This window comes from Myotis daubentonii, chromosome X, assembly GCF_963259705.1.
Source record: "Myotis daubentonii chromosome X, mMyoDau2.1, whole genome shotgun sequence".
Taxonomy (NCBI): Eukaryota; Metazoa; Chordata; class Mammalia; order Chiroptera; family Vespertilionidae; genus Myotis; species Myotis daubentonii.
In genome coordinates, this window is record NC_081861.1 from 31,221,973 (window position 1) to 31,235,794 (window position 13,822).

At 48.6% G+C, this 13,822-nt stretch overlaps 1 protein-coding gene across 1 annotated transcript in view; it reads right to left on the reverse strand.

Moving 5' to 3' along the window:
• Positions 1-6,437: 6,437 nt before the first annotated feature.
• The window catches only part of XPNPEP2 (X-prolyl aminopeptidase 2), a 30,610-nt gene continuing 23,225 nt past the window's right edge, over positions 6,438-13,822 (reverse strand). Inside the window, exons 16-21 of the mRNA XM_059680095.1 lie at positions 13,048-13,117; positions 12,434-12,538; positions 11,947-12,006; positions 11,341-11,417; positions 8,451-8,540; positions 6,438-7,771 (exon numbers count right to left, since the gene is read on the reverse strand). Of these exons, the coding sequence (XP_059536078.1) occupies positions 7,577-7,771; positions 8,451-8,540; positions 11,341-11,417; positions 11,947-12,006; positions 12,434-12,538; positions 13,048-13,117 (597 nt within the window). The 3' untranslated portion in view covers positions 6,438-7,576. The remainder of the gene's footprint in view (positions 7,772-8,450; positions 8,541-11,340; positions 11,418-11,946; positions 12,007-12,433; positions 12,539-13,047; positions 13,118-13,822) is intronic.

Consider the following 13,822-nt stretch of genomic DNA (forward strand, 5'->3'; position numbering starts at 1 on the left):
AGTTGCCAAAGACACAAGGTCTTCATAGGCTACATTCACATAGAACAGGACCCCACCTGCATCCCCCAAGAGATCCTAATTTAGCAGAAGATTATGGGTATAGTGCTGATTTGAGTGAGTAAGAGTTTGGATAGCAAGGGGTACGTATATTTGGAAAATTTTCCCAAATGACTTTTTTTTAAAATCCTTACCTGAGGATTTTTCCATTGATTTTTCTTTTAGAGAGTGGAAGGAAGGGGGGAGAAGGTGAGAGAGGAGAGAGAGAAACTGATGTGAGAGAGACACATCAATTGGTTGCCTCCCACATGAACCCTGACTGGGGGTGGGGATGGATCCTGAAACCCAAATATGTGCCCTTGGCAAGAAATCGAACCCATGATCCTCCAGTGTGCACGCTGATGCTCTAACCCAGCCGTGGGCAAACTACGGCCCGCGGGCCGGATCCGGCCTGTTTGAAATGAATAAAACCAAAAACAAAAAGACCGTACCCTTTTATGTAATGATGTTTACTTTGAATTTATATTAGTTCACACAAACACTCCATCCATGCTTTTGTTCCAGCCCTCCGGTCCAGTTTAAGAACCCATTGTGGCCCTCGAGTCAAAAAGTTTGCCCACCCCTGCTCTAACCACTGAACCGCCGCCGGTCAGGGCCTCAAATTATTCTTATTTTCACCTCTCTCTCTCTCTTTCTCTCTCTCTCTTTCTCTCTCTCTCTCTCTCTCTCTCTCTCTCTCTCTCTCTCTCTCTCACACACACACACACACACACACACAGTGGACTTTACTACAACCCTATAAGGCAAGCACCATTGTTAGCCCCATTTTCCAGGGGGAAACTGAGGCTCAGAGGGATTCAGCAAATTGTGCAAGACACAGCTAGGAAGTGGTGGAAGCCAAGTTTAAACATAGGATTGGTCTTGGTCCATAGTCCATGCTACCAACTGCTAGTCTCAAGTGTCTCTAATGCAGAGTTACACAAAAAGGAGGTGAGGTGACCAGACTAGGTGCCACAGGGCCACATTGAAACAGTCCCAGAGGGGAGTAAAGAGGATGGGGTGGGCATCTGGAAATCACATCATATGCACAATAGCTGGATAGCTTAGGGCTGATTAAGTGGGGTGAGCTATAGGGGAGCCTTTGTCAAGCTGGGGAATATTTAACACTGGTAGTATTTGGCCTAGAGTAGACTCTAGTACCGGTAGTATAGGCCCTAGAGCAGCCGTGGGCAAACTACGGCCCGTGGGCCGGGTCCGGCCCGTTTGAAATGAATAAAACTAAAAAAAAAAAAAAAAGACCGTACCCTTTTATGTAATGATGTTTACTTTGAATTTATATTAGTTCACACAAACACTCCATCCATGCTTTTGTTCCGGCCCTCCGGTCCAGTTTAAGAACCCATTGTGGCCCTCGAGTCAAAAAGTTTGCCCACCCCTGCCCTAGAGGATTGAGTAGGAAACCAAGTTGACTTCAAACAGCTGACGTGTAGGGGATGTGTTCTGGGTGGCCAGGAATGATGGAGAACAGATAAATGGAAGACTGCGTTCTTTCCAAAGAAGACATTTTCAATATTAAAATAGTGCCACCTGCCTGGCTGGGTGTGGCTCAGTGGTTGAGCATCGATCCAAGAACCAAGAGGTCACTGGTTCGATTGCCGGTCAGGGCACATGCCCGGGTTGCAGGCTTGATCCCCAGTAGGGGGCATGCAGGAGGCAGCCAATCAATGATTCTCTCTCATCATTGATGTTCTTATCTCTCTCTCTCTCTCTCCCTTCCTCTCTCTCTAAAAATCAATAAAAACATATTTTTTAAGAAAAATGATATCACCTGAGCCCTGGCAAGTAGTAATCTTCCCATCTCTAGAAATGCTCAGAAACCACATAGTTCCTTGAAAACACCTGGACATTTCCAAGGTGAAGTCCACTTGGTAGCCCAACCTGTTAGCAGATTTCATGGTGATAATCTTAGGCAGGAAGGGCGAGAAGAGCAAAAGTGCAGATGGGAGGAGGAGGGCAGAGGAGAGTCAGGTGAGAAACATCCATTCCTCATGCACACGAACAGTACACACAGAACTTGCAGCTCTGGGGACACTGGGGAGCCCCTGGTAGCAGGGGCTGATGGGAGGGAGAGACAGTCATCTCTGAATAAGTTCTTGGTTTAGAAACAAGAAAACACCTGCAGGCAGCTGTGGTGGTTACTACCAGAAGAGGAGGCTGGGTTTTAGGGCTCAGAAGGAAACTCACTGGAGGTCCTTTCTATGGGAAACTGGCTGTTCTGTTTAGGCCTCTGTCCCAAGGTTATAGTGACAAAGGTCGCTGAGCAGTCTCTAGGGGACACTTGTCTAAGGCTTTAACAAAGAGAAGGAGCGGGATAAGACCTGGCAGAAATGGAGTCAGGCTGAACTCCATTCAAATCTTAGTACATCACATACTGGCTATATGATCTCGGGCAATGAGCTCTAGTGAAGACAGTAACAGTGATCATGTGAGCCTTGCTTGGGGAAGGGGAATGGTGTGTGTGTGTGTGTGTGTGTGTGTGTGTGTGTGTGTGTGTGTAAGTAACCAGAGTTACCAAGATGACCTGTCTCAGCCCAGTTCCCATCTCATGGAAAGCTCTTGGTACCCAGTAGGTGACTCTATATCTGTTTACTCCAGACGCAACCCAGTGTTTCTTCTCTTGCCTTGGCACTTGCTTTTACATCCCATCTGGGGCCCCATAGGAATCACTGCTCCATGATTCTGTGGCTCATATCCTTGTATCTCCACTTTGTCAAGGGCAGGGTCCCCCAGTCCAAGCTATTCACAGGAGGTGTGACAAGTAAGAGGACCTAGAACTACTTACGTGGGACTGCTGGGAGGGAAATTAGCTTTTCAGCTTCAGGGCCTTGACATGGACGACTGGGGCTTTCTCAACTACCCATTTTACTCTACTTGCTCAGTTCCTGTTTCACAAAGAAACAAGGAAGTGAAAAGATGGGTGGCCTCAGGGCAAGGGTTGGCTGGCTGGGCGGGGTTGAGGAGCACCGCCCACTCCCAGCTGAGACAGCCTTGGAGGACAGGGATGGATAAACAGGGAGGAAACAGTTGCTATTAAATCTTTCATATTTCTTTTTTTTTTGGCACCAAGAGTGCCCAAACACTGATTTGAGGAAGTGACCAGTGAGTTGGTAAAATTCACTGCTGACTTGGTTTAGCTGGGTGAAAATTAGCCAGCCCCCTGCCCCCTTGCACAGTCCCAGTCCATGAAGATCTGGAGCCAGCTGGATGGCGAGTGAGTGAGGACCCACTCAGTTAATTTTTATTTTATTTTTTGTTAATATGTTATTTATTTATTTTTTTTTTAGAGAGAAAGGGATGGGGAGGAAGACATAGAAACATCAATAATGAGAGAGAATCATCAATTGGCTGCCTCCTGCATGCCCCACACTGGGCATGTGCCCTGGGCATGTGCCCTGACTGGGAATCAAATTGTGACCTTCTGGTTCATAGGTCAATGCTCAAACACTGAGCCACGCTGGCCAGGCTATTTCTTAAATGAACCATTCAAAGTCTGTGTATCTATCTATCTATCTATCTATCTATCTATCTATCTATCTATCTATCATCTTACCCATGCACTTTCCTTTTCCAAAAAGGATTTAAAGCATCAAGAAATGTATCTCAGTGCCATCATAACCACTGTTGTCACAAATATGTGACCTCAAACAGCTCTCCTTGGGTCCTAATTTGCTCATCGGAGGCAGTAAAGGAGGGCCAAGCATCCATTGAAAGCCAGCAAGGAGCCAGCACAAAGCTGAGTCAGGACACTGGGGTTTAGTCTTAGCTCTGGCCCCAATGGGTGGTGTGACCTTGGGCAAGTCCCTTTCTATTTCTGGGCTGCTGTTTGCAATTGCCTATCTGTACAGTGAAAGGGATTGAACCCACTTTTTGTTTGTTTGTTTGCTTGGTCACAGAGTTGCTAGCCAGTACTGGCTATGAAGTTTGTGGAGCTTGGTGCAAAATAAAAATGCAAGACCCTTGTTCAAAAATTATTAAAAACTTCATGATGGTGGCAGAAGAGCATTAAATCAAGTGCAGGGTCTTGTGCTTACTGCACTACTGCGCGAGGGATGGCCCATGAAGCTGGCCTGGTGACTACTTCCAATATAATTTGATAGGAAGCGTATATAGGCTGCCTTTGGCTGGAGCTCTTTCTGTGGCAGCCCTGGTGACATTTCTGAGGAAGCCCGGGCTCTAAGGAGCAGAGCTGGGACAACACAAATTAGATAATTGCTCAAAAGCCTGTCTAGTTTTTATGATTAATATTTTAAATTTGGGTCCCAGCCCTAGCCGGTGTGCTCAGTGGATAGAGCGTTGGCCTGAGCACTGAAGGGTCATGGGTTTGATTCCCGGTCAAGGGCAGGGTCTATCCCTGGCCTGTGTGGACAGGCAGCCAGTTGATGTGTCTCTCATATCGATGTCTCTCTCTCTCTCTCTCTCTCTCTCTCTCTCTCTCTCTCTCTCTCGCCCCCCTCCCTCCCTCCTTCCCTCCCTTCCTCCTTTCCACTTTCTCTAAAAATATAAAAAATCAATCCTTGGGTGAGGATTAACAGACAAACAAACAAACAAACAAATAAATAAATAAATAACATCTGGGTCCCAAACCTTTTCCTTACCTAGCTCCAAAGGTGAGGTCATACTGGACAAATAATAGCATTATCATCTCTTCCTGGCTTATAGGGTCCTGTCACATCCGGAATTTATGGGCTCTCAGTGTAACCTTCTGAGGCAGGTGTTTACAGGAGGGATAACTGAAGACCAGAAAGGTGAAGGGACTTGCTCAAGGTCACATTGCTGGCACAGCTCTTTGGAAAAGAATTCTAACACTTAGGAAAAAGGGCTTTTCCACATGGCCTGCTCCACAGTGGCAATCAGGGGCAACGAGGGGTTTGGTAAGTCCATCCTCCAGCATACGTAAAGACAAAGGACCAAAGCCCAAAGGGCATTTATTTATCTTCAGTTCATAAGGATGGATGTGTCAAGTGCCTCTGCTTATGCTAGCCTTGCTGTGTGGACTCTGAATGTTTCCCTGCCTGATCCAAAGTGCAAGCCTTAAAGCAGGATGGTAAGTGTGCCTGGAGGAACACTGGAAAGGAGGATCTAGGGTGGAAGCAGCCCCTTCTGTAGCTATGCTTCTAGGGTGGGGCTTCCCAACCCCAAGATTTTGGGTTGGAGACGGCAGTTAAGTTACAGGGAGGAGATGAGGTGGAACCCTAGGTCTTGCACTGAAGAGGGGAAAAGAGGACCGTGTAAGCCACCTTGCACTGAAAGGCCTGCCAGTGGGTCTTGGTCAGACACCCAGGACACTCCTGCTGCCCGGAGCTTGCCAGAACAGCAGGAGCAAGGGTCAGGGGCCAAAGGTAAAGGCCTGGGCAGGCAGGCACTGGAGAAGCAGGATAGTGTGGGGAACACTGGTTGGGCCTGAGTCCCAGTTCACCAGCTATTTGATCCTGGTTGAGCCTGTTTTCTCATCTGTGAAATGGTGTGAGCCATACTCCTTGCCCTTTTCTGAGAGTTCTAGAGTCATCTGACTGGTTTGAATCCTGCTTTTTTCATTTCCTGGATGAGTGACCTTGAGTGAGTTGGTTAATCTCTATGAGCCTCTCTTGTAAAATGGGGACAATAAAAGAACCTTCTCATAGGCCGTGGGAATTAAATGAGAAAATACAATAGTGTACCCTTAAACACTTCTTACGAAGGTTGATCTCACATTTAGTGTTCCTACCACAGTAAAATAAAAAAAAAATCTAAAAGAATGCATGTAAAGCACAGATCCTGGTACATACTAAACACTCCGTAGATGGTAGCACTGATGACGACGGTGTTGGTGGAACCTGTAATTTTATTATTAGTAGTTGTCTTTGTGGGGTGAGCATGTGAAGGAGCAAATGACTCAGCCAACAGAGGCCCACTGTTGGGTGCTAGAGGCCTCAGTGAGGCTGGCTCAGAGCTGGGGCCTTTGGATGCAAGCATCGCTGGTGATAATTGTCACAGGCAAACTAGGCCTGGTGGTCCCAAGCTGGGGGACTCCTCTGCCTGGTGCGTTTGCCCAGCACCCTGCCTCAAAGGCTTGGTTCTCTCTTTCCCCAGACTATGCTCCTCTGAGCAAAGATAGTGGCCCCAACTTTCCTGGACCACATTTGACAAATACCCCAGTGTGAAGCTCCCTTCTGTTCCTTCCATAAGGCTCCAAGACCTTTAGCGCAGGAAGTAGTTGTCTGGGAGTGGCATGCATGGGAATACAGGAACACTGCACGCATGCTCACAGGCACATTCTCAAGCACATATGCTCCCCAACCGAGCTTCTGGGAGCCTCACATCCCCACCCCCACCCTTCCTCCCCCACCACAAAAGCCACAGGTAATAGAAGTCCCCAGCAACACAGCAGACAATGCAAAACCTAAATGCAGGCTTTGTTGCCAGGTTGTTTTAAGTATCTAGCAGGATGTGAGCCCAGGTGGCTAACGGCTGGGCTGGCCAGAGAAAACTACCCTTCCCCACCCCCCAACAACAGTGGCTCAGAGAGCCAGAGAGGGCTGGGAGGTAGGCTAAGGGATTCTCCATGGTGCCAAAAGTCAAGAGTTGGACTCCTGGCCCATTCTGGTCCCACCATGTCCCAACCAAACACTGTGTATCTTGGGCAGATCCCACTCTGTCTGGACTCAGTTCTCTTATCTATAAAATGGGAAAACCAGACACTGGCCTCACAGGTTAATGGTCATCCAAGGATGCTGAAGGATTTAATAGCATCATCACTGTGGCTGTACTTTGGAAAGTTAAATGGGCTCCCACATGCCAGGAAATCTGAGAGAATGATTCAGCATCACTGTTCAGGCTTTTCCCAACTTTGGGTAGGGCCATATTCCAGAGCGCTTCCCGCATTCCCTCCTACCCCATGGCCAAATTCCTATGGCTTAAGTCCCTATCCTGTCACTTGGCATGGAGCCCATCCAGGGTTTGGAAGTGATGGGCTCACACGTTGGGTGGAGGGCTGCTGTACATGCCCCTTCCCTGGCTGGTCTCCCTGACCCTGGGGTGGCAGTATGGCATCAGAGGACTCAACCACCCTCCCTTCCTCTCCCTTTATAGGCACAGCAGGAAGCTTGGAAGCCACCCTTGTTCCTTCAATCTATAGGCAAGCAGCCAGGAGGTCACTGTAGGGCCAGGTACAGGTGGGGGTGAATAGAGGCAACCTTAAGGGCATGGATTTAGGAGCCAGTGTGAGGGAACAGCTCTGGTGGTTTTAGGGTGGGGCTCTCCCAGGGCCATGGGGCGCAGCAGCAACAGGCTCTGCCAGGTTATAGGTTAGGCCTACTGGGCCCACTGGAGGAAAGGAACTAGCTGGCTCTCCTATCCTGGGGTTGGGAACCGAGGGTGAGGTGTATAAGCCCAAGAAGCCCTGAGTGGCTGGGGCTTGGTCCTGGAGAAGGAAGCTGAGGATAAAGGTTTCCAGGCAATGGGCCAGCAGAAGCTCTTAGGGCATGGGTGGTGCAGGGTGAAGGGAGCTGAGTGACAGGGTTAGCAGGGGAGTCCTGGGCCTCTAGACACTCCAGCCAAGGATGGCAAGAGTGGAGGCTGCCAACAGAGAGGCCAAAAAGGTGGTGCGTGGAGCCTTCGCAGACAAGGGCTCTGTGTGCTGCTGTAACCACTTGAGTTCCTCCAGTAGTTGGCGCTTCTCCAGCTCTGGGCCCACCTTCTCTCGGATGGTCTGGTAGTAGCGATTCAGGTATTGGAGCTGCAAAGAGTAGGAGGGATGAGGTGTTCCTTAGGATGGGCTGCCAAGAGCTGAGATCTTGGTGCCATCTAGTTCCCTGCTGTGGTAGTCCAGCTGCTCACCTTGGCCCAAGTACCCATAGATACCCCATAGGTGCCCATAGGGGATTTATGCACTTAGTACCCAATCTCTGGTCCTTCCCTTCTGATTCCCCAGCCATCATCAGGCTCAGGCATTCTCCAGGGCTTTTCAGAGGCAGTTTGACACAGTGGCTGTTTAATGTCATAGTGACTTCCTTGGGGTGTGAGTCAGGGGGAGTGGATTTCAGGCCTGGCAATGACAGTAAGTAGGGCAGGCCTTATCCCATTTTACCGAAAAGGGTTCTGTGGTCCAGAGTGGGGGAGGGATTGATTTTAGTTCTAGGACTTGAGTTGGCAGAGTTCAGAGACCTAGTCTCAGACTCCCCAGGAAGTTACTACCTGGTCTGACTGGAGCTTTCAAGAACTCCTGGGGTCTCTGGTGAGGGAAGAAGGCATACCACAGTGTGTGCCTACAGATGCCACCAGTGTGAACCCTCCCAGTGGAATGGAAGGGGCATGGAGTCTTAGGGTGGGGGGAGCAGAGGCGAGAGAGGCCCAGGGTGGAGAAGGCAGGAACTGGTTCAGGGTCTGAAGGGTTGACAGTGCTGAAGGGCACTCACCTGCTCTGGGGACAGCAGTCTGACATCAATGAGATTCCGGTCATAGGGTACCAATGACACCACTTCAAAGGTCAGGTAGGTCCCTGGGTACTGAAAGGCCACAGGGACGGTGGAAAAGCAGGAAAAGCAGGAAGTGAGTGAGGAGGAGAAGCTAGGCTGAAGGAAGTGCTGGAACACGCCACCCAGGAGCTATGGGCACAGGGAACTGACCCTTATCAAACCCAAGACTCAGAGGAGGCTTGAGTCTCCCACAATGCCCTTGGCTACCCCCCTTTCTACCACTTAGCACCCCACCTTTGGTGGTTTCCTCCTAATTCGTGAATTTAGACTTAGGTCTGTATTTCTCAAACTTTGTGCATCCACACATCATCTAGGGAGCTTGTTAAATGTATAGATTCTGAGACCCATCCTCCCTAGACACTGGAGTGAGAAACTCTAGGGTGGGGCTGGGAACCTACAATCAAATAATTTAAAGATAAGTATTAGAATTTTATGTCTGTCTATCTCCATATTTCTATCTATGTATCTATTGATGAATCTATAGAGATAAGTATGAAGAAAAAATAGCCCATAATTCCCATCTCTCATAGAGGTCTTGCATGTATACGCTTAGGAACTGGAGAGCATTATGCTAAGCGAAATAAGCCAGTCAGAGAAAGTAAATATCACATGATCTCACTCATTTATGGAATATATGAACAACATAAACTGATGAACAAAAACAGATCCAGAGACAGAGAAACATCGATCAGACCATGAAACCTCAGCGGGAAGGTAGGGGAGGGTGGGGGTAAGGGGGAGAGATCAACCAAAGGACTTATATGCGTGTATATAGGCCTAACCAATGGACACAGACAACAGGGGGGTGAGGGCATGAGTGTGTGTGTAGGGGGGTAAGGACACATATGTAATAACTTAATAAAGAAACAAAAAAGGGGGAAAAAAAAGAAAATTCAAACTACAAAAAGATACCCAATATTTGAAAGTCTCCTCCCTGCCTGCTTTCTTTCCTGAAAACATTTTAGACATACACAGTATATATGTCTATATTTTTAAAATTCATGCAAAATCATACACTATTGTGCACATTCTCTTCCCCACCTCACCTCAATAGTAAACCTAGGAGAGCACTCCATGTTAGCAGAGGGAGAAGCAGCTCATTCTTTTTAAGGGCTGCATGAGGATCCATAGTATGTGGATCATGATTTATTTAACCAGTGATAGATATTTAGACTGTTTCTACTCCTTGAACTATGACTATTGATACTACAGTCAACATCATCAACACTAATAAAAGAGAAAAATGGTAATTGGCGTACGAGCTACCCTTTTCATTGGCTAATCAGGGCTATATGCAAATTAACTGCCAACTAAGATTGGCAGTTAACCGCCAACAAGATGGCGGTTAATTTGCATATGTAGGCACAATGCAGGGAGGCGAAAGGGAAAGCAGGAAGAAGCCCCCTGCCACTGACAGTGATCAGAAACCCGGGGGGGGGGGGAGCTAAGAGCTGGGGGGCAGGGCAAAGGCCTTTGCCCTGGGGCTGCCTTTGCCCTGCCCCCCAGCCATGATCGGAGAATCAGGTGCCTTTTCCGCCCTGGCCAGTGATAGCAGGAAGTAGGGGTGGAGCCAGCAATGGGAGCTGGGCACGGTCGAAGCTGGCAGTCCCGATCGCGGGGCCGCTGCAGCTGAGGGTTCCCGCTGCCCGGGCCGGACGCCTAGGCCAGAGGCGTCAGCCCTGGGCAAGGGGCCGATCCTGCGATTGGAGGGTGATGGGGGTCAACGCCTGAGGGCTCCCAGTATGTGAGAGGGGGCAGGCTGGGCTGAGGGACGCTCCCCCCACACACACACCCAGTGCACCGGGCCCCTAGTTGTATATAAACATCTTGGTGATCTTTTGTGACTATATCCAGAAGGTATATATCTGGCAGAGGGAATGCTGAGATAAAAAATACAGGCAAAAAAAAAAAAATAGTACAGGCATTTTGTTTTGTTTTGTTTTGTTAATCCTCACCCAAGGATATTTTTCTTATTGCTTTTTAAAGAAGTGGAAGAGACAGAGAGAAAGAGACACCAATGTGAGGAAGACACATCGATTGGTTGCCTCCCTTAGGCACCCTGACTGGGGATTGAACCTACAACCTGGGTATGTGCCCTGACCGGGAATCAAACCCTTAACCTTTCAGTGTATGGTATGATGCTCCAACCAACTGAGCCACACTAGCCAGGGTCATAGCTGTTTTTTAAATGTTCATTTTTACAAATAAACTTACTACCATTTTGTGAAATTACAAGGGCATTCAGGTACTAGTGCTGAAATTGAGATTGGCTTGAATTTACAGATTAATTTAGGTAGAAATGTCATCTTCATAATATTGAGGCTTCTTTCTGGAGAGCACCATTTACTTAAATCTTTTTTATATCCCTAAGTAGAGATTTTTTCCATGTAAGTTTTTGAAACTTTGTACCTAGGTAGTTTATCTTGTTGGTTGCTATTATACAGAATTGTTACTTCTCAGAAGCTCCCCTGGTGATCATTATATACATTGAGAACCAATGATTTAGGGCAGGAATACTGACTCATTTGGTCTGGATTGGGACCTGGGCATTGGTGTTTGTTTTTGTTTTTTTTTAAAAAGCTCTCTATATATGGTTCTAATATTCTAATATGCAAACAGGTTTGAGAAATTCTGATTTATAAAATTTTTCTGGAACTAAGGAAGACTCCAAATAAATTCATGTCCACACATTCAGATGCCCTTTCCTGTGACCTTCTGTAGACCCTTCTACACACACACACACACACACACACACACACACACACACACACACAGCCCAAAGTCACTGCCATGCTGTTTAAGCTTCCAGCCCATCTCAGTGGCACTTTACCTTGGTCTTTGCTTCTACCACGAGGGCCACATCTTCAAGACGGATCCCAAATTCGCCATCCTGATAGTAACCAGGTTCTGGGAGACACAGAGATGCTGGTTGCATTAAGCAGGGGGGAAACCTGAGCCCAGACTTCCTGTACCAATTGAGGAGTGGCTACAGAGTATGGCTGCCTGGCTGCCCTTGCCTGGTGACCAGGGCAGACCCACTGCTTGTTAGATATTCATTGGCTACCCTGAGGCAACCTGCCGGGCCTCAGCTCACTCTAACCTCCCTTGTAGCCTAGTGGGGAAGATGTCAGGGCCCACTTGGGTCCTGGAGGTACTTCCTTCTCCCTGTGTTCAACTGTTTTGTTACCCCAATAGTTAATTGGAGACTCTATAGTTGGATGTACAGCTGGGAACCAACTCCCAAAAGCAAAATGAGGGTATGGGCTGAAGAGGCCTATGGTTAGGGTCGAGCAACCCATTTGGGACTGAGAGTGGGGAGTAGAAGGAGGGCAGCAGTTGATCCCAGGTGTGCCTGTGCCTTCCATGTTCTCTAGACTGCAGTCCTGGGCTAGTTTTGGGGTGCAGGGTGGGGGTTGAAGGAGCCCAAGAGTCATACCGATGGAAGTGAACATGCCCTTGCCCATAGTAAGGCCGCTGGAATGGAATCCCACTGGCCCTGGAAAGGGAGATATAGGTAAAGTTTCAGTGCTCCTGTACTCACCAGCTTGGAAAGTAGCAGGCTCTCTGGAACAGTGGGTAACTGGGGATTCCTGGGTACCTCTAGCAGCACTTGTCCACCATGTTATTGTCTACCTTACAGACCAGATTGACTCTAGCTTTTCTTTCTGCAGGGTCTCTGCCAGTCAGCTACTAGGTATTGGCCGGCTACTCCTCTCTCTGGGGCCCTCCCAGATGCCAGGCAGGCCACCAGAGTGGCCAAACTCCCAGAATTTCTCACTTACCCCACGGAGCATCACTTCCCACCAGCTGGGTAACCTTGGATGGGTCACTGCATCTCTGAGGGTTTGGTCATTTCCGTAACTATGAAAGGATCTACCATGTTCAGAAGGAGAACCCTGAGGGTGTGTTGAGGAGATACCTACACTCGTGCACACACAGGAAGTTGCCAATGCCATGGCCTGTCCCGTGGCCATAATTGAGCCCAACCTCCCACAAGGCTTTGCGGGCAAAGGCTTCCAACATTGGTCCTGGAAGAGAGATGGCATCCAGTCAGTCTTCTGGACCCCAAACTGTTCACCTTGCTCCTTTCTTGCTCTCTTGTTATAGAGCCTACTACCAGGATGGTGCCTGTGGAGAGGGGCTGCTGAGAGGCAGGTAAGCTGTACTATCTCCAGCACACCTTACGTCGTACCCATTATCTGGACTGATGACTCTATTACAATTTCTCCACATCTGCCAAGACACCTACTTCCTCCAGGAATCCTCCCATGACTCCTGCAGCCCACTCTAACCTCCCCAACCTAAGCTTAGATCAAGAGGCAGGAGGCCTGTGTTCAAAGCCTGGCTCTCCTAGTGACTCTGTGTAACCTTGGGCAAATCGCTTTCTCTCTCTAGGCCGGGTTTTCTTATCTATACAACGTATGGGTGATGATATAATCCCTGCCCCCAACCCCCAGTAACTCCTCCAGGGTGGTGGTCTGAGTCTAGTGAAATCAGCGTCTAAGACTCTGGGTCCAGCCTGGTCTCTGAAACCTACCTGATGTACCAGCAGGAAAGATGAGTCTGGAAAGATCGATATTTCCTATCAACACGCGGGTATATGCCTCCTGATTGGGGGGGGGGGGGAAGAGGGAGAAATAAAGTGGCACATAAGAAGGGGAACCCGAGTTTCCAGCTGTTTGACCTATGTGTATTGTAGGTGTGTGGGCTCAGGCCTGTGTGTGTGTGTGTGTGTGTGTGGAGAGGGGGGAGGGTGTTGGGAGGGAGGTGAATGTTCATGTGTGGTCACCCAGGTTCTAGAACATGCCCAGAGGTGGCAGAGGGGGACCTGCCCAAAGCTTGGTGCATGGGATGCTTGTAGATGATGGTGAGCTGAGACAGTGACAGCAGGGGCTTGGGAGGCAAACTCCCTGGGCTGGAACCCTGACTTGGCCACTCACAAACTCTGAACCTTAAGCAAGCACCTTTAACCTCTCTGGGTCTCACTTTCCTCTTTTATGATGGGATGACCACAATACTAGCTCATAATGTTGCTGGGAGGAGTAGGGAGACTCATGCACGTAAGGTCCTCCCGACAGAGTAAATGCTCAAATTGAGGCCAGAGCCCTTATTACCATTATCATGATCATCCTTTTTTTAAGGTTTAAAATTTGGGTTGGGATCTGATAGTGTGCCAGATCAGCCTCGTTTGGTCAGGGCTGTGACCTTGTGGAAAAAGAAAGGAAAGTGGTCCTAGCCGATTTGGCTCAGTGGATAGAGCATCGGCCTGTGGACTGAAGGGTTCCAGATTTGATTCTAGTCAAGGGCACATG